The sequence below is a fragment of the Crocuta crocuta genome, unplaced genomic scaffold (genome assembly GCF_008692635.1).
Source record: "Crocuta crocuta isolate KB4526 unplaced genomic scaffold, BGI_CrCroc_1.0 scaffold141, whole genome shotgun sequence".
NCBI classification, from domain to species: domain Eukaryota; kingdom Metazoa; phylum Chordata; class Mammalia; order Carnivora; family Hyaenidae; genus Crocuta; species Crocuta crocuta.
The window spans coordinates 2,871,898-2,898,163 of NW_027527951.1; the positions used below are offsets into that span (position 1 = coordinate 2,871,898).

Below are 26,266 nucleotides of genomic sequence, written 5' to 3' on the forward strand. Positions count from 1 at the left end.
GTTTAAATGTTAGCTCAAGATCGGGNTATCTCTTCCTCATTTCCTTATGTATAAAATGAAGTTGGGGTTGTTATGGTGACTGAGATTAGTATGTATAGTGCTTGGAAGAGTGCCTGACACACTGACTGCTTTGTATATTTTTGTTGTAATCATAATGGTGATGATGGTGATGATGATTTATCTAGATATTCATTTAGGGAAGGGCAAAAGTAGGTTTATGCTGGGTCCAAGTGTAGGATTTAGAGTGTTGATTGTATATTTACAAAATGGGGCTCTTTGATAACTGCTATGCTTTCCATAGTCTTATTGTGGTACTAGTATCAGTAACACAGTATACATTATTTACTCTTGTGGATTACTCTGTGTTCCACAAGTCACTCTGCTAGTTTATTAAATTTGCATTTGGAACACAGATTTACCTTTATTTGGATGGGGACTAGACTTATTTCAGTTAATTTTTTTTTTTTTTTGGCTTATACTCCAGTACAACCATCTTATTTAAAAAAAAATTGAAATTATGAAAGAGAACATCATTTGTAATTCCATCACTTCAAAGCATCCTATCCCAGTTTTTAGCACATATCTTTTTGTATTTTCCCCTAGGCATTTTAAACATAACTATAATAATTCTACAAATAGAATAGACTATCCTTACCCTCCTTTAAAGCTTATTTTCAGCTGCCCTGTGAATCTCCTTTAATAGGTCCTAATTTTTGAAATTCCTCAAGACTTTAACATTTAGATCCCATAAAAGATATATTTTCAAAATTTATAGATGTGAATAGAGAAAGAACCCTCTCCTATCTAGACATTTTATATACATACAAGCTTGAAAGTGTGCCAAGGACTATTTTATAGCTTTCTGATAAAACCTATTATTTTTCTATAGCAAGTAAAAGAATGCTTAGCAGTGCCAAAATGCGTACAAAGAGTCAAAATAATCAACATGTCATTTGAATTCTAAGTTTTGGCTGTTAGAGGTCTTTAAACATAAATTCTGCAAATATTTTACAGATAAGTAAACTGAGATAGAAAGATTAAGTGACATTTCTGTTTTCAGTCAATGTTAGAAATAAACACAGAAATCAAAAGCCTCTCCTTATTAGATGAGAAGATAACATGTTCATATATTTCAAGACATAAACCTGTAGAGGAGATATGAACACTTAAGCTGGGTTGAGATTTATGAATAATGCTATCAAATAAAATGAGGCAGTTATTTTTCAGTTTTTAAAAGTTCTCATGTTTTTGGAATATGTCTTTCTCACCTTGTAAAAATGATACTTAGGAGAGTAGACATGTTAGAGAATAAAGCAGTCACTGGATGGTAGGAGAGGACACAGCTTTTAGTTGTTGAGACTCCTACAAGATGAGTCTACAAAGAGGGCATTAATGAAGTAACTGTAGGGAGGAAGGCAAGGATATGTGGTATGGAAACTTCTTATAACAGAGATCAGATAAAAGTATAAGAATAAATTATGTATATTCTTATAAGAGTACTTATAGAAGAATGTAAAATCTTCCCTTAACTCAAAAATCAAAACAAAATGTGTGAGGAATGTCAAACAGTGTTAATTCAAAGGAACCAAATATACATCTTGTCTTTACTGCTGTATTGACTTGTGATGTCTTGAAGATAGGCCAAATCTAAAGACTTTTTTTGGGATCTAAAGAAAGGGAACCTTTTATTTTATTTGAAATTTTATTTGTTTATTTTTTATAAGACTTCCAGCAGATAGAAGGCAAAGAGGCATGGGGGAAAGGCCTTACAAGCAGCCTTTATAAAACTTAGACTATTAGCGGTGTAACACATGATGCCCATTATTCTGACCTTTCAGTCTTGATGGGTTACTCAGTTGTGTCTCTATTTTGATCCTTATTGGCTTGACATACTAGAGAAACAAACCTAGGATTTTATTATGGAGCTCTGTTTGTTTCAGTGGCTGTTGACCTTAGGTTTACTTTATTTATTTAAAAAAATTTTTTTAAATGTTTTTTATTTATTTCTGAGAGAGAGAGAGAGAAGGGAGAGAGACAGAGAGAGAGCATGAGCAGAGGATGGTCAGAGAGAGAGGGAGATACAGAATCTGAAGCAGGCTCCAGGCTCTGAGCTAGCTGTCAGCACAGAGCCCGATGCGGGACTTGAACCCACAAACCATGTGATCATGACCTGAGCTGAAGTCGGACACTTAACAAACTGAGCCACCCAGGTGCCTCTGAACCTTAGGTTTAGAAAGAATTCTTGTATTAGGTTCTCTAGCTTACCAAGAACATAACCAATTTCATAAACAAATGTGAACACAAAAATAGAAGAGGATAAAGTAGATTTTTGGAAACGACTTAAGAGTTTCCTGAGTCCTGAGCTTTGAAGTTAGACTTCAGTTTGACTCCTCACAGCCATGTTGGGAACATTTGTTAGCTCTTGTGGTGATCAATGGGAATGTCTGTCTCACCTAGCTGCTGTGAGGTTAAATGAGAGAGTTATATAGGAAAACCTAACGATGATGCTACAGGAGTGTGTGTGGTTGTTTGCTTGCGTGGAGTTTGAAGTAATCAAGTCACATAAGCTGTATTGTTAGCTATGGTGTTAGTGTAGCAGCAGTGGTTCTCAGACTCTTAGTATGAAAGATTCACTAGGGAATCTTGCTAAAGTGAAGATTCTTGTTCCATCCCCAGAGACTGATTCAGCAGATCAGGATTGGAGCACAGGAATGGACATTTTTAACAGGCACTGAGGATAATTCTGATGAGTGGGATCACACTTGGCAAAATATATTTTGGAGGCTGTAGATAGAAGCCATTTGACCCTGAAACTTTAATAGCCTGGACAAGTGAGTTTTCATGGCTCCTCTTTTAACAGTAATCACTATGCAGATAAAAACATTGATCAGAAAATTCTAATTGAGAGAAATCATTCAAGAATAGCAATGTATGATTTCATAAACATCTATTAATTTTTAGAAATGTGTACGTCACTTGTTAAATGTACTTTACCAAGAATGAGCTTAATGTTTGAAATAAATAAATAGAAAAGAAATTCTACTTAGAACATAACAAGTTTCAATGTTAATAAACTCTGAATGTTCCTTTAGTAAAGGAAACAAATATTTCGAGACCAAGACCTAACATACAACAAAACTTTCTGCATTACCTCTACCATAGTTCAGTCTGGGTGCCATTACTGAGCACGTTCCAGTTCGTTTTAATTGTCATGGTGATAGGAGGAGATGTGATATGTAAGGTAATCCAACTGTGCAGGGTAGAGTATTAAGAATCATTTCTTTTTAAAAATTTTTTTTAATGTTTTTATTTTATTTCTGAGAGAGAGGGAGAGAGAGAGAGACAGCGTGAGCAAGGGAGGGTCAGAGAGAGAGGGAGACACAGATCTGAAACAGGCTCCAGGCTCTGAGCTGTCAGCACAGAGCCCGATACAGGGCTTGAACCCATGAACTGTGAGATCATGACCTGAGCTGAAGTCGGATGCTTAACCAACTGAGCCACCTAGGCGCCCCTTAAGAATCATTTCTAAGTAAAAGGATGGAATGAAACTAGAACAAAACAAGGCAGGCATTTCATCTTGGTATTTCCTGTTGTTAGTGCTAGAATAGTTTACTTTTTATGTTAAAATACAGCAAACCTGATTTCTCCTCTGAAAGTTACACAATATAATATGCATATACATATGTATCCACATGCATACACATAGACATATATAGAGCCATATTTGATGGCCACAAAGGAAGAGGCCCCAAGGGCTCTTTAGTGTGCAATTAATATTTTGGTCAGAAAATCAGCAGATTGTTTCAGTATGGTTATGTGTTATGACATCATATTCCAGTAAAGTCATAATGAACAGAAATTTTGTTTGTCTCTGTGGCAAACCGAAATGAGTTTTGTAATTGTCAGCAGGCCTTAGTGATTATAGTGGCGCCCACTCCCTCTACTGTAGTTAAAGGTCTGTTAGCATTCCAGTTGTGGACCTCTGTTTTCAGAAGTGTATAATTAATTGTAAACATTTGCTCTATGGTGAAAGCTTGCCATGTAAGATCTCAGTACAGGAGTCAATTTCTGATTTCAGGTTGTCTGTTTTAAAGTTTTATAGTGGAACTAGTTAAAAATACGTATGAAATGCTGTGTAGGTGGAAAACTGAATTTTGTGGTGTACAAAATGAAGATAACCTGCATTTATTTTATTAGTCTTTTAAGATATATGCATTAAGGGTATCTAAAAATAATAGGAAAATGCACTTCAGGAATTCAGTAGGCGATTGTGCACCTTGGTACACTAGTTCTTGTAATCAAAGAGCAAAACAGATTGTGGTTTTTAATGCTTTTTGTCTTTGCATATTTAAAGTATTTTACTATAAGTGATTTTTTTCTTCCTTTAACTTTTTTGTACTTGCCAGTTCAAAATGAGAGCATATAATGAAAACACATTTAAAATACTTTATCTTAAAACAAAATAATAGAAAACCGTGGGCCAAGAAAATTGACTTTAAGAATTTAAAACCTCCACCATTTCTTTTTTTTTTTCCTTATGGTGNTACTAGGTATTCTGCATATTACTTTAGTTACTATCTGTTTTACCCAGTACGATGTGTTTTTGTTTATTGTCATATTCTCTTGTCATATAGAAAGTCCTCCACAAATAATTATTGAATTAATTTATTGCATATCCTTTAATTTTTTCTTCCTAATTTCTTCTAGGTTTGTTCTTTCTTCATTTGGCCCTTTTCTTGCCTCACATCTGCATCACTGGTGCTTTCTAGTGTGACTCCTCACCTCAGTTTTGTTAAATGCAAGCCTGCTAACATTTTTCACTTAAAATATGTTTTGTTATAATACTGCTTATCTGCTTAAGAAGTGGTTACCTCCCCATTCTTTTCTTATGTTCAGTCTGATATTATTACTTGGAAAAGTACTTACTCCTTTGGAATGGAGTAGTAAGTCCATCTCTCTGGCCCTCCCATGTCTAGTCATAACTGTCTTCTGCTGAAGTCATGGTAATCTGTGTCCTGTCCCCTGAATGGGCTCGCTTCTCTCCTGCCTCTGTTGTGACTCTCCACCTTCAGCACCAGACCATTTGGCTTGCTTCTGTCGAAATCTGACTGAAAACTTCTTACTGGAAGTCTTCTGTGATATAATTGAATGAAGTTTACTATATTAATTTATGCTTCATATTGTTTTCTCTGATATGTTTTTCATGGAGATATATAGCTATAGATACCATGACTCATGTTTTATCTTTTATAAATACATTTGTGAGGTTAAAATTTTACTGGGATTAATAAGAGGGTATATAGTACATTATATGGTTGGTATCATTTTCAAGAAAACAAATCTTGGGGCACCTGGGTGGCTCAGTCATTTAAGTGTCCANAACAAATCTTATTAATGATTATAGAATGATTTTTATTGAACAAATATTAATGTTTTTATTTTCTTATTTTAGGTATCATTGCCCAATGCCCAAGATCTTTTATGTTCAGCTGACTGTAGGAAACAATGAGTTTTTTGGGGAAGGAAAGACTCGACAAGCTGCCAGACACAATGCTGCAATGAAAGCCCTTCAAGCACTGCAGAATGAACCTATTCCAGAAAAGTCACCTCAGGTATGTTACTGCTCCATGTGACAGCCACTTCCTTACCATTCCCCAGTGAGATTATTGACAAGACAAATACATGAATTTTTATAAATAAAGGAAGTCATCTTTTCTGATAGGAAAGAATACTAGAATGATGGCCTGCTGTGATCTGCTTCTCAGATTACCTGTGTACTATTACTAGGCTCATATGGTGCTGCTAAGATGACCTGACCTTTGAGAACTTTGGTTCACCTATGGAGTTCCCTTCTCCGGCAACACAGGATTTGGGGATATGAACAAGGATGGGAAATAGCATTCATTACCTTACATTTAATGCTGCGTTTATTGAGCATAGACTACACTGTGTTAATGTAGAATCAAGGAGTTTAAAGGGGAAGAGATTTGTGTGAATTTTTTTCAGTCCCACTTTATTTTACAGACCAGGATATTGAGGCTGATCTTGAGTAATTTCACCCATTCCCATGGCTTTGGCGACTCTCTCTGTTGATTTCAAAGCAGTATCTCCAGCTCAGACATGTCTTATAAGTCACCTTCTTACTGAGCTGTCCACTTAGTTACTGCAGAGTGTGCTCTTCACCCCTACAGATGCCCTGCCCTCAAACCTCTCGTCCTCCCCCTTTGAGATTCATCTTAGTTAATGGCCAGTGTAGGTGTTTTCTCCTTGTACACTTTCACTATGACTCTAACCTCAGTGCTTATCTGTTTTCACGCCATGTCATAAGTTTCCTGACAGCAGGAATACGGTCTCTTGGTCTTTTTATCTCTAGTACTTACCCTGTGTTCAGCATATATGAGGCCCTCCGGAAGTATGTGTTAAAGAGGTGAATAACTAAATTGGTACCAGAACCAGACATAGAGCTCCAAAATCCTGGTTTACATCCTGTACTCCTTCTCTAATTTAGTGTTTACAGAATATTAAATAGCATTAGAATATCAAGGATATTCTAATGGATGGAGGATACAGATCTCTAAAGAGAAGTGAGTCTGGGGACATGGTATAAACTCAAATTAGTATATGGTTGAGTAAAATTTTTTCACACTCAGCATTTATTCTTCTACTTTAAGGGAAACAAAAACCCCTAAAAATTAAATCACAAAAAGCCTCACAGCAAAGCCTACAACTACTGTGGTTACATAGGAATCCACAAGATACAGTCTCTGGTTTCTTGTTACTTATTGTGTTTTAGATAGGCCCTCTTGGTTGTAGAATATATGTACAGTTTGCTGCAAAGTGGGGATTCATTGTCCTCCTGTGTTTTGTGATTTAGAATGGCGAATCAGGAAAAGAAATGGATGATGACAAAGATGCAAATAAATCTGAGATCAGCTTAGTGTTTGAAATTGCTCTGAAGCGAAATATGCCTGTCAGTTTTGAGGTATGTGCTCAGTAGAGATCTTTCATTTCTTTTCCCCTGCTTCTCACTATTTAAAGTAAAAAAACAAATAAATTAACTGGCATACTAGTATCTTGGGTGGGTTTGTGTGCTTCTTATGTTCAGACTGTATCACGAAATCATAGAGGCCCTGGAGAAAGTAGAACTTACTATAATATCACGGATTCCTGCTAATCTCTTTGGCTTTTCTGTATTAAACTTCCGGTGTATATGATATTTCAGTTTTCATCATAAAATTTATCATCTGAGTATAAGATAATTTGTAATATGCTATAGGGTTTGGTGTTTTTAGTAGGATCAAATTGAAAGTATTCAAGTTAATATTTTGTGACACGTAAATATTGATATCTAAATTCTTCTAAATTTGTGGAACCAAAATAGGTTTAAATTTAACTTTTACTAGTAAGTCACAAAGAAGTAATTAGCAGCTCTCGACATTACCACCAGATAAAAATGTCACAAAATATTTATAAAAATCATGTGAAATATGAAAGGGAAAAATATTAAATTACTGTAATACTTTCTTTATTAAGAAGTCACTAATTTTGTAACTCAAATATCTAGAAAATAGGCAAAACCCAGGAAATAAGCTAAAACAGTTATAGGGTACCTTCCTTCAAATAGTGTGGCATTCAGTTACTAGAAAGCTCCCACATTTTATTCACTGTGAAGATCAACTGACCTCGACTGAGAACCTATCTTCTTAGACACAGTCCTCATGAAAGTTACGTCATCTGATTTCTCAGCCTCTAGCAGACTGAAAACAGCAGGAAGAGGAAGCCACGGATAGGACGTCCTTGCAGACCTGTCGGTCCTTGCAAGAAATGAGAGGGAAAATACGGAAAACATATCAAAAGTAATTACATATACTCAAAATTTGTTGGAGCACGGGCCTTTTAAAGGCTACAATGAATAGGATGCTTCCTTGGAAGCATCAGTACCTTATAGTATAGAATATTCGGTGTTCATCATGATCTAATATGAACAATAAAAAGGTCAAATATTTAGTATTCTCTGTTAAGTCAGTAAAATATGTACTTTTTTAAATTTTTAAATTTTTATTTTTATTTATTTATTTTTAAAAAATTTTTTAATGTTTTATTTATTTCTAGGAGAGAGAGAGAGAGACAGCGTGAGCAGGGGAGGGTCAGAGAGAGAGGGAGTCACAGACTGAAACAGGCTCCATGCTCTGAGCTGGCGGTCAGCACAGAGCCCGACGCGGGGCTCGAACCCACGAACCGCGAGATCATGACCTAAGCGAAAGTCGGACGCTTAACTGACTAAGCCACCCAGGCGCCCCACTTTTTTTTTTTTTTTTTTAATTGAGGAGGCTGTCCTCAAATCAATAATCAAAGTTATTAAAATAAACAATTTGGTGTTTCAACTAGTAAACTTACATTACATGGAAAGTATGCTTATCATAAGTTTCTTACCCCAGTAACGTTGGATTATTGAGATACTGTGGTGTTTTCCTTTTCTTTTCCTAATTGGTGTTATTAGAAGACAAAATTTGATGGTAAAGTTACATGGTAATCTGTTTAACTAAATAGGGAATCTTTTATAAAAGATCAGAATTTTGAAGGAAACTAAAGTTTTTAGCATTTGGGTTTTGGAAAACATCTTCCCTCCAAAAACTGGTGTAGTTTAATGAGCACATTAATATAGGGTTTAGGAATATTCATAGCTGACAGATTCATAATCCATTACTCTAGAAAAATAGGTATTTTTTATGGTATGTCTACTTACCTTTTTAAGATCATGTCACAGAGAGTAAACATTCCTTCCTATAAAACAGCCTTTGAGGTCTCCATCTAAAAGAGGTTATTTTCACCCATAAGTTATTTTTGAGAGGCTTCACATGCAGAATGCTTTATGGGTTAGAGAACTCCAGTAAGAAATAGTCCGTGGACTTCAATAACTTACTCTTACAGAGGAGAAATTAGATATTTACACAGTTATATACAAATTATTATTCTGGATGGTGTGTGTACCTAATCTAGTACAGTATGTTTTATGTTCTTAATTTTCTGTTCCATACGAAACTGGGTCACCACAATTAGAATTGCCTATTTTAAGCTAGTAAAACACACATTTTGACTGTGAATTGAATGTATTTATTTAGATTTTTGTTCTTTCAACTTCAGTTTATGAAGCAGCATAAGTATCATAAATGAATAGTCCCTATATAATATCTATATAGCTTTATTAAAGAAATCTATAATTTTGGCATATTATTTTATAATTTCCATTTTGATTATGATATGAATATTAAAAAAGATTCATGCGATGATAACACTACTTAGGAGCCTGTATTAAATATTTTACTTATATTTAATAGGTCATTAAAGAAAGTGGACCACCACATATGAAAAGCTTTGTTACCCGGGTGTCAGTGGGAGAGTTCTCCGCAGAAGGTGAGGGGAATAGCAAAAAACTCTCCAAGAAGCGCGCTGCAACCACCGTGCTACAGGAGCTGAAGAAACTTCCGCCTCTTCCTGTGGTTGAAAAGCCAAAATTATTTTTTAAAAAACGCCCTAAAACAATAGTAAAGGTAAGTGTGTGCTTGTGAACATTAGTCAGTTTTATTACATAAATATTATGGTAACTATAGATAAAAGTTTTTCCTTAGGGCAGGCACCTAAGCCTAGGGATTATATATAGTCCCAGTGTTGAGGGTGGCCCTGGACTATAAATTAGTAACAGTCTGTTTGTTTTAAAATTCTTTTTGATGTTTTTTCATTTATTTTGAGAGTGAGAGAGTGCATGCGTGACCAGGGGAGGGGCAGAGAGAGAGGGAGAGAGAAAGAGAGAATCCCAGGCACACTCCACACTGTCACTGTGAAGCCTGATGCGGGACTCAAACTCAAAAACCGTGAGATCATGACCTGAGCCAAAATCAAGAATCGATACTTAACAACTGAGCCACCCTGGTGCCCCTGGTTTGCTTTTGGACACTTGTATGCCTGTGTATGTTCATCAAAAGATAACACCTTCCATGTTTCTAGTTTTATGGTTTAAAAAATACCTTCCATTCATGATCACCTTGTGATTCTCATCAGGGCTGTGTAAGGTAGATGACGGTACCCCTCCTTTTACAGTGAGGTTTTGTGAAACGTGCATGTTCAAAGAATTTGCTTGCTGTTATTCACCAGGCATGTAGAGCACCCTGAACGACTCTGGTCTCCCACCCAGTGTTCTTTCTGCGCGCAGCACTGTAATAGAGTAACTGGTTGGGGTATCATGAAATGGTAATAGGTTACAGAGTAATAATCGTGTGAGTAATACTAATGCTGATGACCGTGGCAGCAGCTGGTAAATATAAAGCACTGTGTGCGCCCAGCTTTGTCTCAGCACTTCATGTGCTTGGTCACATTTGATCCTCGCAGCTGCCCTGCGAGGTAAATGGTACTGTTTTGTTTCTATTCTTTCAGGCCTGTAGAGCTTGCCAAAGAAGAAAACAGAGCACACACTTTCTCAGAATGCTGCGACTCTTTCTTTTACTGGAGCAGGTTTCTTTGTTTACACTAACAACAACAACCCAAAAAGGAATGAGCTGAATCGGCACTGGGTACAGGACACTGCCTATGAGTGCACACTATGTGTGATACGAATGAGCTAGAATTCTGTTCACAGAGAGAGCCTTCAGTTGCCAGCATGCCACTTGCCAGCGCAGTGTCCCTTATCTAGCAGACTTCTGGGCTAGCTCTATGAATCAAGGCTTACAAAAATGAAGTACAGTTAACCCTTGAAGGACACAGGTTGGAACCACATGGGTCCATTTATATGCAGATTTTTCTATAAATATAGTACTATACATGTAATTTCTTTTCCTTGTAATTTTCTTTTTCTTCTTTTTCCTTATGATTTTCTTAATAACATTTTCCTTCTTACCTTAGTGTAAGAGTACACTGTATAATACATAGAACATCTGTGAATGATGCCTTCATACACTGTCTCTGTTATTAGTAAGCCTTCTGGTCAACCATTGGCTAGTTAGTAGTTAAGTAGTTAACTGTTAGTAGTTAAGTCTTGGGGGAATCAAAACAAAAAAAAGAGTTATACATGGATTTTTGACTGGGGCATTGCCACCCCCCCACATTGTTCAGGGGTCAACTGTACCTTTTATCTGTGATGAACCTCTTTTGTTTAGATGTGCAGCAGTACATCTGTGGTATTTTTATAGGCTTTCTGCTGTTTGTACCTTTGCTTACTTTAAAAATACATGCATACATATTCACATAAATAACTACATAAACATGTTTCTTAATGAGTACTATCATTATTTCACTGACAAGGTGTAGCTTATGCATTCCTTGAAATAGCATTCTACATGGTGTGTAAAGTAGACTAAAAATAAATGCCAAATAGATCCACTCAAGAGTTATAGTGGTTCTGATGGCTGGCTTTTTATTCATATGCTCTAACCACATGGTTAGGGAGTAGGATATGCCTTTAAGAACATAACATTTGGATTTAGTTTTGAGTGTGAATCCTGTGACCTGGGCAAGTTACCTAACTTTTCTAATCTTACATTTCCTTTTTAATAAAGTGGGAATAATAATTGAACTAGCTTCATAGGATTGTTATGTATTAACTTAAGTAATACACAGAATGCATTAGTAATTACTAAGTATTTATTAACAATACAAATAATCAGTGCTCAATAAAGATGAACTATTGTTCCTCTCTATCTAGCTGTTTTTTCACATTTTAGATGTATGTGAATATATCCATGGTCTGTTTTCTGAAATATTTTTTTAGAATTTTTATTACTGAGGTATAGTAGAAATACAGTGAAATACTAGTGTCTGGAGTACAATATATTGACTCTACAGTTCTGCTCACCACAATAAGTGTAGTTGCTATTTGTCACCATTCATTATTATAATATTATTGACTGTATTCTCTGTGCTGTACTTTTTATCCCTGTAATTTATTTATTTTGTAACTAGAAGTTTGTACCTCTTAATCCCATTCCCCTATTTCACCCCTCCCCCTGTCAACCACTAGTTTGTTCTATGTATTAGTGAGTCTGTTTCTGTTTTTTTGTTTAAATCTTCTTATGATTAAAATCTATAGCTCTTCCATGATGGAAGAACAGTTCTCTACATCAGAATGGCAACATAAAACTGGTCACACTAATTTCCATCACATTTATTAAACTAAATCTAATCTTAGTAAGTTATGAATACTGAGCCATTAGGCTAGAAAAGATCTATATATTTTTATGTAGGACATAAATATAACCCTTGTTGCTTTTAACTATAGTCATTAAAAGCAAGGTTATTGTTTAAATGTTATTCCGGGGTCGGGGGGGGGAGCATTTTAAATTCTCAGAATTATTTGCTGCTACTTCTAGTATATAAGTACATTATTCCAGAACTTTCTTCCTATCCACCATTCAGATCTCAGCATACCCTTGATTTCTTCAGGGAAGCCTCCTGTGTTCTCCTCCACTCCCAGAATAGGTTAGCCTCCTACATTTTTCCTCACATACATCACACTTGGAATTACTTGTACCATGTCTGTCTTATGTTAAAATAAAGCCTATAGACATCTTCTGAAATGTAAGGTTATTTTAAGAAAGCAGCATACATACAGTGAGTTGGAATCTAGATAATTTTAAGTATGATCACACCTTATGGTGGGCCAATAAATGGGTCAGGTTGGAATAATATCTTGGTTTTCAGCATTTTCATCTCTTCCTTTTATGTCTTATGCATGTAGGCTCCACAGTTCCTTATTATGCAATAGAAGTGAGAATAAACTATTGATGATTTACCTTAATTTTATTTAAAATAATAAAACATCACATTATTTTTCTTTTTTTTAATTTTTTTAATGTTTTATTTATTTCTGAGAGAGAGAGAGAGAGAGAGAGAGAGGCAGCGTGAGCAGGGGAGGGTCAGAGAGAGAGGGAGACACAGAATCCGAGGACAGGCTCCAGACTCTGAGCTGTCAGCACAGAGCCCGACACGGGGCTCGAACCCACAAACCGTGAGATCATGACCTGAGCCAAAGTCGGACTCTTAATCAACTGAGCCACCCAGGTGCCCCTATTTTATTTAATTTTCTTAATCATGCTGTGGTGTAGTTGATGATCCCATTTTATAGAAGGGGTCTTAATGTTTAAGAAACTTATCATATAACAGTTGGGTTCCAGGTCCAGTCATGTCTGGACCATTTCCAGTGCCCTTTTGAAACTGGTTAATTGTGAACTCCTCTTGGATTTTAAGATTAACTCTACAGAGTTATTACCTTGTTAAAATGTTAGACTGTTCTGATTACATCTTTGGATTTATATTTTGCTTTTTAATGTGGCTCTCTTCTATAAGATGAGACTTTAGAGACGTGTTTCTGATGTTGGAGATAAAATTGTCTGGATACAACTGTCACAAGACTGCCTATACTAGTTTATGAAAAGATAACACAAGACTTGATATCCAAGGAATAAGTTAATTGTCAAAGATGCTAGTAGTTAATTTCAGTCAAGGGAAGAAACCAGCCATTCTTAATGTTCTCAGACTCCATTATTATCTAATTGGATTTATGCATCTGGTTTTTTGTCATTGGAATCCATATCAACAACAGTGTTTTGGAACTTAAAATCATTTTTATAAAAGAGGCAAATTAAATAAGAGTAAAGACAGTGTACCCAGTGGAAGTACATACTTATTTGAATGTCTTCAGGAACTAGGCATACTTTTAGTGCTAAAAGCTAGTGCTAAAAGCAAAAGCTTCCCTTTACCTTTTGTTGATATCCCACTCTTAGGCTTATAACTTATTGTCTGTATTTATCAGTCCTTCGTTTATAATTCATTTAGTTTTCATTTGTTCGTTCCTTTTTTTTTTTTTTTTGCTATTAAATAGTGGTAGAAAACAGTATTTTATCAAAAGCTAAAATTTTCCCTTTCTCTCCTCTTCCTCCACCCACCTGTCGCAGTACTGAAGTTCTCAATCTTTTTCTTCTTGCCTCTAGGCTGCTCTTCATACCTCATACTTCTAGGATTTCAATTCAGTCTCTAGACAGATGATTCCCAGATACTCTTCTGTGCTGTATGCTACCTATTGGACAGCTTCACTTCTTATTTATTTCACAGGCACATCAAACTCATCATAAACTCCTTCTCCTCCAGCATTCCTTATCACAGTGCCTGGCATCACCATCCCGCTGCTGAAACAGAATCCTGGGAGTCATTTTTACTTTTCTCTTAACCATTATATCCAATCAATCATCAAGTCCTCTTGAATCTATCACTTAAGTATTTCTTAAGTTGGTTCATTTATTTCCATCTCTCTGCCACCTTTTTGGTTCAGCTCAGAATCCTCTCTTGCCGGCACTGCAGGCAGGTTTCTGATTGGCCTTCCTACAAGTACTTTTGACATCCTGTCAACTGATCTTTTAAAAAGTGTTATCTTTTAGAGACACCAGTCAGATTATGTCATGTCTCTGCTTGAAATCTTTTAGTAATTTCCCATTGCTCTTGGATAAAGTCCAGAATCCTAAACATTATTTAAAAGAGCCTGCAGGATCTGACCCACAGCACCAAACTAGGGGTGATCGAGAGCCACCAGTTAGGAGGAGTAGCTCCAACTATATATAAGTTTCGTGGCACGTACACAGTCAGTAACATAGTGATTACCCTTGTCTCTAATACTTGTTTTAGAATAAATTTTCACAGGTAGAAATAAAGTTCTGCCCATGTGATAAATACAAAGCATCATTTCTAGAAATAATATATGAAGAAGGTTCATATGCACAGAGAATATTTGATTCACAAAGATTTTTTTTTTGTTTTTAAACCTTTTAGAAGGCATTAAAGCAGCTATATATCAGTTTTTTAAAAAAAACATTTTAAAAGCTTTATTCATAAACATTACCCATATAGCATTAAAAATAGAATACCTTCTAAATGGCTTATATACTATTTGTATGTAAGTTAAAAAGCATATTAAGTTAAATGAAGACCTGCCGCCCAACTTGAATATAGAACATTTTTAAATGAGATTGAAGCTGTGTGTGGGCCCCTCCTCTGTTACATCCAGATACCACCTCACATAGTTAATCACAATATTAGTTTTATATTTAACATTTCCTTACCTTATAATTTTACTGTATGTTTGTTTTACTGAAAAAAATGCGTTTGGTTAGCTAGCTTTTATAACAGCCTTATTGAAGTATAATGGACATATAATGAACTGTACATATTTAAAACATACTATTTGATATGTTTTGCTATATGTGTACATCTGTGAAACCATGACCATAATCAGGATAATGAGTCTATCTGTTGTTCCCAAAGGTTTCCTCGTGCCCCTTTTAATCCCTCTACCCTCCATTCCCAAGCAACTACCTTTTTTTTGGCTGGCTTCTTTCACTTNCGTTGTTCCCAAAGGTTTCCTCGTGCCCCTTTGTAATCCCTCCACCCTCCATTCCCAAGCAACTACCTTTTTTTTGGCTGGCTTCTTTCACTTAGCAGAATCATTTTGAGATTCATCCATGTTGTTGCATGTAACAGTTATTGATTTTGGGTTGTTTTTTTTAATTAAAAAAGCTTTTTAAAATGTTTATATTTGAGAGACAGAGAGAATGTGCGTGCGCGCACAAGGAAGGGGCATAGAGAGAGGGAGACAGAATCCAAAGCAGGCTCTGTGCAGTCACTTTAAAGCCCTTCACAGGGTTTGAACCCAGGAACCATGAAATCATGACCTGAGCCGAAGTTGGAAGCTCAACCAACTGAGCCACCCAGGCGCCCCTGATTCTGTTTTAATGTTAAGTAGTATTCTGTGGTATGGTTATACCATCCTTTGTTTATCCAGTCACCTTCTAGTGGATATTTGGGATGTTTTTCATTGGGGCTATAAATAGAGCTGCTATGAACATGTGTGTATGTCTTATGGGCACAAGCTTTACTTTTCTTTTTTGGGTAAATGCTTGGTAGTGAGTGGCATGGTCATTTAGTCGGTATCTATTCAACCTTTTAAGAGACTGCCAGTTGTTTTTTAAAGTGAGTATACCATTTTACATTTTCTTCAGCCATCATTCTAGTTGCTACACATCGTCTCTAATACATAATACAGTCTTCAGTTTCAGTTGTACAAATACATGCATACTGATACTTCATTGTGGTTTTAATTTACTCCAGTGACTAATGATATTGAGCATTGTTTATGTGTTTGGTAGCAAATGAGGCTTGATGAGGTGTTCAAATTTTTTGCCCACTTAAAAAATTAAGTAATAACTTTAATAATAAAAATAATAAAATGTAAATATGATAAATTTATTACTGAATTTTGAGAGTTCTTCATACATTCTAGATACAAGTTCTTTTTTTCAGTGAGAATTCTTTATGTTTTCATTGAATCATAAATGACATGAAATACCTATTAGTTTCAGGTGTACATCATAGTGATTGAATATTTTATACATTATGAAATGATCCCCATTAAGCCTGGTTACCATCTGTTACCATACAAAGTTGCTACAATATCATTGACTACATTCCCTATGCTATACCTTATGTCCCTGTGACTTATTTATTTTATAACTAGAGTTTGTGCGTCTTAATCCCCTGCACGTATTTCACTCCTCTCCACATACAAGTTCTTTATCAAATATGTGGTTTGCAGATATTTTCTCCAAGCCTGTGACTTGTCCTTTTCAAAGAAGAGAAGTTATTAATTTTGAAGAAGTCCAATTTATTATTTTTTATGGAATAGGATTTCAGTGTTGTATCTAAGGAATTGTCATCTAATCATGTCACAAAAATTTTCCCTATATTTTCTTCTGGAAATTTTATAGTTTAGGTATTACATTTAAGTCTGTGAACCATTTGAGTTAATTTTTGTAATTGTATGAGGTACGGAGTAAATTTTGTGGGTTTTTTTTTTTTTACATATGAATATTCAGTTGTTGAAGTACCAGTGGTTGAGAAGACTACCCTTTCTCCAATGAATTGCTTTTCTACCTTTGTCAGAAATTACCGTATATATGTATGGGTCTATTTCTGGATGTTGTTGTGTTTGTTGATCTCTTTGTCTATCTTTATGCCAGTGCTACACATACTGTCTTGATTATCATAGCTTTGTAATAAATCTTGAAATCAGGTAGTCTGAATCTTTCAACTTTCTTCTTTTTTTCAAAGTTGTTTTGGTTAACTGTCCTTTGCATTTCCACATTAACGTTAGCATTAATTTATTAAGTATTATAAGGAAAAGTATGGTGGGATTTTGATTGTGACTGCAGTGAATTGATAGATCAGTTTGAAGAGACTTGACATTTTAAGATATTGAGTCTTCTGATCCATGAACATATGCCTGTCCATTTATTCAGATCTTGGTTAATTTCAGCAGTGTTTTGCGATTTTAGTGGGCTTTACATAAATTATACTGTATTCTCTGTGCTTGCTTTTCTTGTCTTAAATTTTTTTCCTGAAATTCACTCATTTTGAAGCATGCAGCTGTCCTTAATTCATTCTCACTGCTCTATGCCACTCCACTGTGTTAACGTGCCATAATGTATTATTTTATTGATGAATGTTTAGGCTATTTTCAGATTTTTGCTATTTCAAGTAATGCAGCGATAGATATTCCTGTACATATGAGCTGGCACATACAGGAAACCGTTTTCTAAGGGTATATATAATTCTGTGAATAGGCTACTGGTTTTAGACATTGCCAGATTGTTTTCCAGTTTATATTATCAGCAGCGTATAAGGATTTTTTTAAAGTTTATTTATTTTGAGAGAAAGACCGAGGGAGCGAGTGGGGGAGGAGCAGAGAGAGAGAATCGCAAGTAGGTTTCATGCTATTATCACAGAGCCTGATGCAGGGCACAAATTCACAAACTGTGAGATCATGACATGAGCTGAAACCAAGAGTCAGATGCTTAACCAGCTGAGCCACACAGGTTCCCCTAAGGGTTTTGTTTTTTCTTTTTAAGTTTATTCATTGGCTTTTTTAGTAATCTCTACACCCAATGTGGGGCTAGAACTCAGGACCCTGAGAACAAGATTCACTCTTCCAGTTGAGCCAGTCAGGCACTCCAGCAGTGCATAAGTTTTTGTTACTCCCTGTCCTCATCAGTTTGGGCTGTCAGACTTCTTAATTTTTGCCAGATGGATGAGTGTGAAATAATCTGACTGGTTTTAATATGCATTTTCTGAGTTGTTGTTGTTGTTGTTGTTGTTGTTTGAGAGAGAGAGACAGGAGAGAGCGTATGTGTGTGCAAGAGCGGTGGTGGGGCAAAGGGAGAGGGAGAGAGAGAATCTCAAACAGGCTCCATGCCCAGCACAGAGCCCGACATGTGGCTCAATCTCATGACCCTGGAAACATGGCCTGAGCTGAAATCAAGAGTTGGATACTTAAACAACTGAATCACCTAGGCACCCCCATTTTCTGAGTCTTAATGAGAGTGATTATCCTTTCATATTTTTTTCTTCTGTTAAATATCTATTTTGCCCATTTTTCTTTTATATTGTCTTAGTACTTTTTAGGAGTTTTAAAAAAATGTATATTGGATACTGGATACATCTTTTTTTTAGTTATATGTATTGCAGATATCTCTTTCCAGTTCATGGCTTGTCTTCTTACTTTCTTATTGGTGTTTTTGATGAACAGAAGTTGTGACACAGACTTAACCCAACTTATCAATAATGCCTTTGAGCCCTAAATCCCATAAAAGTCTTCGTTTCAGATCTGTTCTATAATTTACATTTATAAATCTTCATCAGTGACTCTCCAGTTACACTATCTTCCCCAGTCATGGTTTTGCAGAGGATGCGGGGAGAACCACTGTTTCTTAAAGGATCTGATAACAAGTGTTACAAGCGTAGTTTGAAATTTTCTCAAATTATTTTTTAGGCTGGACCAGAGTATGGTCAAGGAATGAACCCCATTAGCCGCCTGGCTCAAATCCAACAGGCCAAAAAGGAGAAGGAGCCAGATTATGTTTTGCTTTCAGAAAGAGGAATGCCTCGACGTCGGGAATTTGTGATGCAGGTATTTCTAACTTCTATATTAGAAAAAAAATTTTGTAACTACTGAAAAAAATTAGAAACGCCCAGACTGGAATAGAGATAATGGGGGAAAGGCAAACTAGGAACTAATAACATTGCTTCCTTCCAGGCCCACCTACCACTTGCCTGAAACATTCAAGTGTCAAGGACATGTTCGAATAGACAGTCTGGGCTTTTGAAGGGACTGTGAGCTCACACAGGTTATTTACCACAGAGTGTATAATTCAGAATTCCTATCTCTAGCTTATGCTATACTTTGCAGTCAGGGGCTGTTAACTACTGGGGATAGGATACAGATGGAATTAGAAACATAATTTAGAAGATAGATGTAGTAGATGCAACAGGGTCAAGAGCATGAGCTTTCGGGTTATCAGGAAAATTAGGAGAAGAAAGCTAGCTGGTGAGGGCTGAGGGATGCAGAATTGCTGAGAGGCTTCAGATTGAGGTGCATGCCTAAAATGCCCTCCTTTTATTTATTTATTAAAAAATTGTTTTTAACGTTTATTTTTATTTTTGAGAGAGAGCATGAGTGCTTGAGTCCAAGTGGGGGAGGGGCAGAGAAAGGAAGACAGGCTCTGAAGCAGACTCCATGCTGTGAACGCTGAGCTCACTGTGGGGCTCAAACTCATGAACGATGAGATCATGACCTGGACTGAAATCAGGAATTGATCGCTTAACTGACTGAGCCACCCAGGTACCCCTCTCCCTTGAAAATTTTACCCATTCATCTTCATTTGCCAACTCAAGCCCTAGTAGTGAAGAAACCTTTAATTCTTCTTATGTAGTTTTCAAGTATACCCAAAAGTGGATATATTTAATAGTTTCTACAAACAATAATATAATGAAATAGGAATAGCATATGAGGAATATGTCCAGCATCCAAACACAACAATTAAGATTTTTGCCCCACTTACTTCTGCTATCAATTTTTCTTTCCTCCTTCCCTCCCTTTCTTCTTTTCTTGAAGTATTTCAAAGCTAATATCTTGCCACATATCATTTTAGCCTATGTACTTAGTGTATATCTCTAAAAAATATGGAAGTTTTTCTCTTATATTCTTACATTAGGCATGATTCATATTCATTAGAATCATCTAATACCCAGTCTATAGTGAAATTCTCCTTACTGTCCCCAAACTGTTTTTGTTATAATTGTCTTGTCAAAGCAGCTTTCTCCAATTAGACCCATAGATCTCACTTTTAATTAATCCAGTTAAAACCAACAGGTGTCTGTTAAGTGCTGACCATGTGGCTGATATTTTGGCACTAATAACATAGTATCTCATAGTATCTCATATTGGTTAACTTTTCATGCATATCTAAATTTTACCTTCTTTCCCAATTTATAATCTCCATATTTCTTTATCTCAGAGTACCTAATATAGTATATGTATATAGTATTACCTTAAGAAACCTTTGGTGTATGATTGAGAGCTAGTATCTTGGGCTTTTGTTGGAGATGTAAACTTATGATGGGAACCTCAATATCCAAAGAGGGGGGAATGCTGCTTTGGTGTAAGCACATTACTGTCTAGATGTCATTAGGACCCAGAACAGTTTTATTCTAGTATTTTTACTTTGTAAAATATGGGCACCATTTTTCTTTTTACATGCTTAGCTTTAAAGAATTCTAGGAAGTATTTTTTGAACTCCAAAACCTGAGGAGGGGAAAATCACCTAAAATTTAGACCTGTGTTAGAAATAAAAACTGGCTTTGACTTTATTAAACAATTTTTTTTTCCTGTGGAGCATATTGAGTACCCCTTTTGAAAAAGGAATTTAGAATGTTTTAGGCCAGCTTCCATTTTATGGGTATTCATAAACATTCTAGTCAAATGGGAACATTTGGCTGTGCTTTTAAATGTTTTCACACTGAATTCATATTGTTTTTCCCCCTTCTGGGAGCCCCAAAGGATTCATTATAGTATTGCAGCAAGTTTATCAAAGTACAGGCTTTTGTATAAACTACTTAAGCCACGTTATCATTTGTTATAATTGAATGTGGAAGTAAAATATCCAGAGCTAATATGCTCATATTTATCTATCACTAAAACTTTTTAAAAAAGGTAAGTTTGTGTGTTTTAAAGTAGATGCAGTTACTTGTATTGATTACTAGACAGAATCTCTGATGACATAATTGGGGTGTTTATTTCTAGAGCATATTTCTTAGAGCTTTATATTTTTTTTAGAAAGAGGTGTTTTAAATTTTCAAAGAGAAAATAATGACAACCACACCAAATTGTATATCAGCACATTCTATTATTATATAGTGGATGCGTTAATTTTTCTACCTCTCATTAAGATCTTCAGGTTTTTAAAAAATACAAAGCAAATTTCGTAAGTTTTATTTGTATTTTTACCTTAATGTTAACTTATTTATTTTGAGAGAGAGAGCAGGGGAGGGGCAGGGAGAGAAAACCCAAGCAGGCTCTGCTCTGTCAGCATGGAGCCCAGTGTGGGGCTTGATCCTGAACGGTGAGATCATGACTTGAACTGAAACCAAGAATTGGACACTTAACTGACTGCGCCACCCAGGGCCCCTATCTGTATTTTTTTTTTTAAGAGAGAAGGCACAAGTGAATGAGGGGCAGAGAGAGAGAGAGAGAGAGAGAGAGAGAGAGAAGGCAGCAGGCTTACCAGAAGTGGAGCTCATGTTAGTTTTACCTCAGGTGGGGTTTGAGCTCACCTAATGCAGGGCTCATGCTCCCCCTCAAGTGGGACTGGAGCTCCCCTGAAGCAGGGTTCAAACTCAGGAACCCATGAGATCACAACCTGAACCGAAGTCAGATGCTTAACTAACTGAGCCACCCAGGTACCCCCATCAAATTTATTTGTGACTCACTGAAAGTGAATCAATTAAGTCTTTGGTAAATGCTATTTTAGAACTATTTTTTACTTTTTTTGAGGTCTTATTTAAATGATTTATTTAAAGATAAAAAACAGGCAGTCTTAAAGTTATTGCATAGCAAAATAATTGAACTTCTTTGTAGATAAATTAACATTTTAATGTAAAAATAGTATTTGTAATAATTAAAAAATACTGTGACTTTTCAAGGAAGATGGCTTATGAAGTTTACTTACATACTTGCTTACTTACATACTTACTTGCTTCTATAATTATATATTTTTTTAATGTTCACTGTGTTTGTTAGCAGGGAATCAGAGTCCTTCAGCACAGTCCTGTTTTTTGATACTAGCAAATAACTCTGGGATGATTACCTGCAACCTTTTGAACCTTGCCACCATATCAACTTGTGTGAGGCAGGGGGTGGGAGAATGGGAAAGACCAATCTGGAAGTACCTGTTCTAGAAGTAAGTCTTGAAGGTGGCAGAATAGGTCAGATGGAAAGCTAGCAGATACAGGTTCAACATGAATGCTGAGTCAGGAATAGCCTTACCCAGGAGCAGGAGACTAGAGTCAAAGAGCATCGTCAAAGGCCTAGGTAGATAAATGAGATTTAGAGATGAAGCAGCAAAAGAATTGAATGAGAGCTAGTGAGGTGTATGTAGCATGTCAAAACAGCTGGAACATTTTTTTTTGCTGCTGACTGATCTTGCTTTCATTTACTTTGGCAAGTCTTTTGACCCTCAGAGCAGTAGAGGAAGCTTCTGACGTAGCTGGCCTACTCTGTTAGCCAGCAAGCATTCCAGCAAAAACACGGGCTGGTGAATCTGGAACTGACCAAACACTGGAAAAAATAACAGGTAGCAGAGGCCTGGCTTTAGCCAGGGACTCCAGCACCTTATAGCTAGAGCCTGCTACGCTCAGGTCAGATGCAGGCCAGTACAGCTGTGGGAGATAGCATGTGTTCACTCAGCTCCAGGGACCTGCCATGGACAGTATTTGATCAGTGCTTCTGAGGGAAGTCCATAGACTGCTGATTTGTCATAATGTGCTGGCTTCTAGTTTCAGAAGAAGGAGCAATGAAATGTTTCAAAGACAGTGCACAGATTTGAACTGTAACATTTGTAAGAGTTGCTATAGAAATTCCGTAATGAATACATTTTCAATGTTTCCTATAAACAAGAACTGTGTCATTTAGTTCATCTTGACTTTGTCATATAATTTGCACATTGTATTTAAGGGTTTTTTTTTTTTTTTTTTTTTACCCTCTGTGTTAGAATTACTTGGTTCACTGAAGCTTAAACATAGTGATGGAAATGGTAACACAAATCAAACTTAAATAATGGTGGAAGAATAAATGGCAAGCAGTACCCAAGTGTGGACGCCAGATGGGAACTGATATGTTCTGAGACAAGTGAAATAGCCAGTTATGCTTTCACCCAAGAGCCAAAAAAGAAAACTATGGGTAGAAGTGTCATGTTTTATATCTGAAAGCTGGATTAGTTGCACAATTCATTGCCAGTTCACAGTGTAATGTAATTGTGAAATTTTATTAAAGTGGCATGCAACTATTTAATTTTTTTTAAAACAAAGCATAGTGACATCAAATTTTCATTTATAAGCTACCTGTTCAGTTTTCTTGCTCATTTTTCTACTAGCTTTAAAAAAATTGATTTTGGGGTGCCTGAGTGGCTCAGTTGGTTAAGCATCCAACTTCGGCTTAGGTCATGATCTCATGGATCATAAGTTTGATCCAAGTATATGTCTCTCTGCTGTCAGTGCAGGGCCTGCTTTGGATCCTATCTCCTCTCTCTGTTCCTCTCCTACTCATGCTTGCTCACTCTCTCTCAAAAATGAACATTAAAAAATAAATAACTTTTAAAAATTGATTTATTGGAGTCTACTATATATTCTGGAATGTATGTCTTTTTCAGTATGTGGCCTTTCAAATACCTCTTTTTGTGTTGTGACTTTCTTTTTTTCCCCAATTTTAGTGATATTCTTTTGAGGAACAGAAGTAATTATTTTTTTAAGTTTATTTGTCTGTTTGGGCGGTGGGGGGTAGAGGAAGAGAGAGAGGGAGAGAGAGAATCCCAAGCAGGCTCTGTCAGTACAGACCTGAAGCTGGGCTTGATCTCATCACCATGCAATCATGACCTGAGCCAAAATCAAGAGTTGTGTGCTTAACCAAGTGAGCCACTCAGACACCCCCAGAAGTAACTAATTTTAATGCAGACAAGTTTATCTGTCTTTTCCCTTATGTTAACATTATAAGTGTAGACATCCAGAAGACTAATGCCCCCACCTTGTTTTCCCTCAAGAGGATCTTGAATGTTGTTAGCACTTTGCATTTCCATATAAGTTTTGGAATCAGCTTGTCAAGTATTGTAAAAATCATGTGTGGGGTTTTGATGATAATTCATTGAATTTATAGGTCAATTTAAAGAGAATTGATATCATGTTGAGTATTCAGTACATGAGTGGTATATCTCTACTAGGTTTACCTTAATTTTTTTCAGTGTTTATTATATTCTATATAAAGTTTGTTTTAAAAAAATTTTTCTTAGTGTCTTTATTTTGAGAGACAGAGGCAGAGAGCGAGTGAGGGAGGGGCAGAGGGAGAGGGAGACACAGAATTTGAAGTAGGCCCCAGGTTCCAAGCTGTCAGCACAGAACCTGACCAGGGCTCGAACCCACGGACTGTGAGATCATGACCTGAGCCGAAGTTGGACACTTAACCCACTGAGCCACCTAGGCCCCCTATATAAAGTTTTTAAATATCATAGGTATTTGATTTTCACTCAGTGTAAATGGTATCTTTTAATAATTTTCTACTAGATTGTTGATGGGATATAACAGTGCAGTTGGCTTAGGGCTCCTGGGGTGGCTCAGTTCATGATCTCACAGTTTGTGGGTTTGAGCCCGTGTCAGGCTCTACACTGACAGCTCAGAGCCTGGAGCCTGCTTCAGATTCTGTGTCTCCCTCTTTCTTTGTCCCTCCCCCTACTTGGGCTCTCTTGCTCTCTCAAAAATAAATAAATAAACATTAAAAAAAACTGCAGTTGGCTTTTGTATACTACAATATACATAGAAAACTTTACACTCTTATAAATTCTTATAATTTAGCTATAGATATTCTTGGATTTCCTATATAAATATATATCCAAATAATGACTGTTTTTATACTTCTAAATCTCTGGTTTCTTTCTTATCTTATTTCTCTAAGATTTGTTGTAAAGTGTTAAATACTAGTAGAAATAGAGGGCATCATTGTCTTGTTTCTAATTTCAAAATTTCAAAAGTAAGTATAATGTTTGCTGGGGTTTGCTATAGGCTTTTTGCAAAGTACTCTATCATATTTAGGAAGTTCCCTGTTTTCCTTAGTTTGCTAGGAGTTTTTATTATGAATGTATGGTGAGTTTTATCACATGCTTTTGCTCCATTTATTAGGATGAACTTATGTTTTGTCTCCTCAACATGTTAATATAGCAGATTCCATTGATTTTGTTTGAGTTTCGAATGTTAAACCAGTCTTGCATTTCTGGAATAAACCTAACTTTGTCGTGATTTTTCTTTTTATTTTATTGCTTTGTTCAATATACTATTATACAGTTTAAACTTTAGCAGTTATATTTGGGAATGATATTGGTCTGTAACTTTTCTTTCTTAAATTGTTCTTGTTGGGTGTTAGAGTCAAACTGATACCTCATTGAATAGGAGACTGACTTCTCTTTTTCTTTCCTTATGTGGAATTTGGTAAGGTTAGCCTTATTCTTTCTTAAATAAGAACATGCTGGAGAAGCTGTCAGGAATTTTCTTCGTGGAAACATTTTTAATTATTGTTTGATTTTTTTTTTCTTATAGTAGTTATAGAGCTATACAATTCTGGATTTATTCTGTGCCAGTTTTGGTAATTTGTATTTTTCAGGAATTTTTCTACTTTCTCTAAATATTTGAAAGTTTTTAGCTAAAATACTCAATATCCCTTATTATTTTTTAATTCTACAGAAGCTATAGTAATCTCCCATTTTCATTCTTAATTTGTGCCTTCTCTTGCTTTTTCTTGATCAATCTTAACTTTGGTTTATCATTTTATTAGTCTTTTCAGAGAACCAACTTTTGCCTTCTTTGAATTTCTTTCTTGTATTTTTTTCTTTTTCCTTAATTTCCCTCCTTGTCTCTATTCCATTTTCTTTGGATTTGTTTTGCTCTCATAACTTTTTGAGCTGGATGTTTAGGTCATTACTTTCCTGCCTTTCCCTAAGCTTTTATGGCTATATATTTTCTTTTAGACCCTTCTTTAGCTATATCCTTCAGGTTTTGATAATTGTATTTCCATTATTATTTATTTAAAATATTTCCCAATTTTTATTGGGATTTCTTCTTTGCTCATAGATAATTCAGA

General features: G+C 35.9%; 1 protein-coding gene across 4 annotated transcripts in view; it reads left to right on the forward strand.

The window, feature by feature from the left end:
- Positions 1–26,266, forward strand: part of STAU2 (staufen double-stranded RNA binding protein 2) — a 291,840-nt gene that overhangs the window by 106,352 nt on the left and 159,222 nt on the right. For all 4 annotated transcript variants that reach the window (XM_077752437.1, XM_077752435.1, XM_077752434.1 and 1 more), the window contains 4 exons: positions 5,453–5,612; positions 6,875–6,982; positions 9,339–9,551; positions 18,863–19,000. In XM_077752437.1, the coding sequence (XP_077608563.1) occupies positions 5,453–5,612; positions 6,875–6,982; positions 9,339–9,551; positions 18,863–19,000 (619 nt within the window). The remainder of the gene's footprint in view (positions 1–5,452; positions 5,613–6,874; positions 6,983–9,338; positions 9,552–18,862; positions 19,001–26,266) is intronic.